At 32.3% G+C, this 1321-nt stretch overlaps 1 protein-coding gene across 1 annotated transcript in view; it reads left to right on the forward strand.

Moving 5' to 3' along the window:
- Nucleotides 1–659: 659 nt before the first annotated feature.
- The window catches only part of LOC109590002 (regulator of telomere elongation helicase 1-like), a gene marked incomplete at its 5' end in the record, with an annotated part of 3828 nt that continues 3166 nt past the window's right edge, over nt 660–1321 (forward strand). The window contains 5 exons of the mRNA XM_020005964.1: nt 660–773; nt 834–874; nt 949–1037; nt 1098–1175; nt 1236–1313. Coding sequence (XP_019861523.1) covers nt 660–773; nt 834–874; nt 949–1037; nt 1098–1175; nt 1236–1313 — 400 coding nt within the window. The remainder of the gene's footprint in view (nt 774–833; nt 875–948; nt 1038–1097; nt 1176–1235; nt 1314–1321) is intronic.

Genomic DNA, 1321 nt, shown 5'->3' on the forward strand with positions numbered 1-1321 from the left:
CAATATCTATTGATCAAGACAACATTTGCTGCCCCTAACTTCTAGGAACCAGGCAATCTCTTCCAATTCTTGGCAAGCAAAATTGGATCTTTTTAAAAAATTTAGAGCTCAAATATTTGTCTCAAACTTTCTACATAGCATAAGGACATTAATATATCAGAAAATGTAATAAAAATTTGCGATGATTTTGGAGCCATTTTAAAGAAAAAACTATGGGTTAGAGACTTTGGCCAGATTTTGGAGCAACTTAAAAATTTGTAAAAAATCTAATTTTGATCGGAATCAGCTCAAACTTTCTACACAACATAAGTACATGTATGTGTATTAGAAAGAATTATAAAAATGGAAAATTCTCTCCTTTTCATTTTTGGCAAAATTCGGCCAAAGGCTGTGTACTATAACTTTGGCCCGATTTTGGAGTAACTTTAAAAATTCATTAAAAAATAATTTTGATCGAAATCTGCTTTAACTTTCTACATGACATAAGTACATGTATATTTATCACAAAACATTATAAAAATGGAAAATTCTCTCTTTTTCATTTTTGGTGAAATTTAGCCAAAGACTGTGTACTATATAGTGTACATGTATAGTCGTATAGATACATCTACTATCCTACTCAATCTTCTTTTTAAAAAATATATATTTATCATTATTAGGGAGTTTCCTGTGAGTCTACAGGGTTCTCATGTCATTGGGCAGGATCAAGTGTGGGTGGGTGTGGTCTCCAAAGGACCAGATAGTGTTAACTTAAACTCGTCTTACCAAACTAGGCAAGAGAGAGAGAGAGGGGAGAAAGGGAATTATTGTTTATTTAAAACAATTTTTTTTAGATTTACACCGGCTTACATGGATAGTCTAGGCAACACATTAGGTATAATGTACATGTATACATGTCAAAGAAAAAATTACTCCTAAATTTTTGATTATTAATTTTTATATTTTTAGTTAATTTTTTTAGAATCATACCGGATGGAGTATTGGTCTTTTTTCCCTCGTACGTTGTCATGGAAACCCTTGTCACCCACTGGAAGGAAGTAAGAATGTTGCAATTTGATTGGTCAATGATGATGTCATACATGTACACATACATGTAGCAAAGCAGCATATTCATGAGAATGGAGCAACATAAGCAAATATTCAAAGAACCAAAGTTTAAAAATGAATTTAATTCTGTAAGTCTAATTAATACTAGTCACATGACGATCATGTGATGTACATGTATGTGTTTTTAGGTAATGAGTGCTTATTATGAGAAGATTGGATCGGCCGATAAAGTGGGTGGAGCTTTCTTTGGAGTGTGTAGAGGGAAAGTGAGTGA

The sequence above is a fragment of the Amphimedon queenslandica genome, unplaced genomic scaffold, assembly GCF_000090795.2.
Source record: "Amphimedon queenslandica unplaced genomic scaffold, v1.1 AMPQUscaffold_10629, whole genome shotgun sequence".
NCBI classification, from domain to species: Eukaryota; Metazoa; Porifera; class Demospongiae; order Haplosclerida; family Niphatidae; genus Amphimedon; species Amphimedon queenslandica.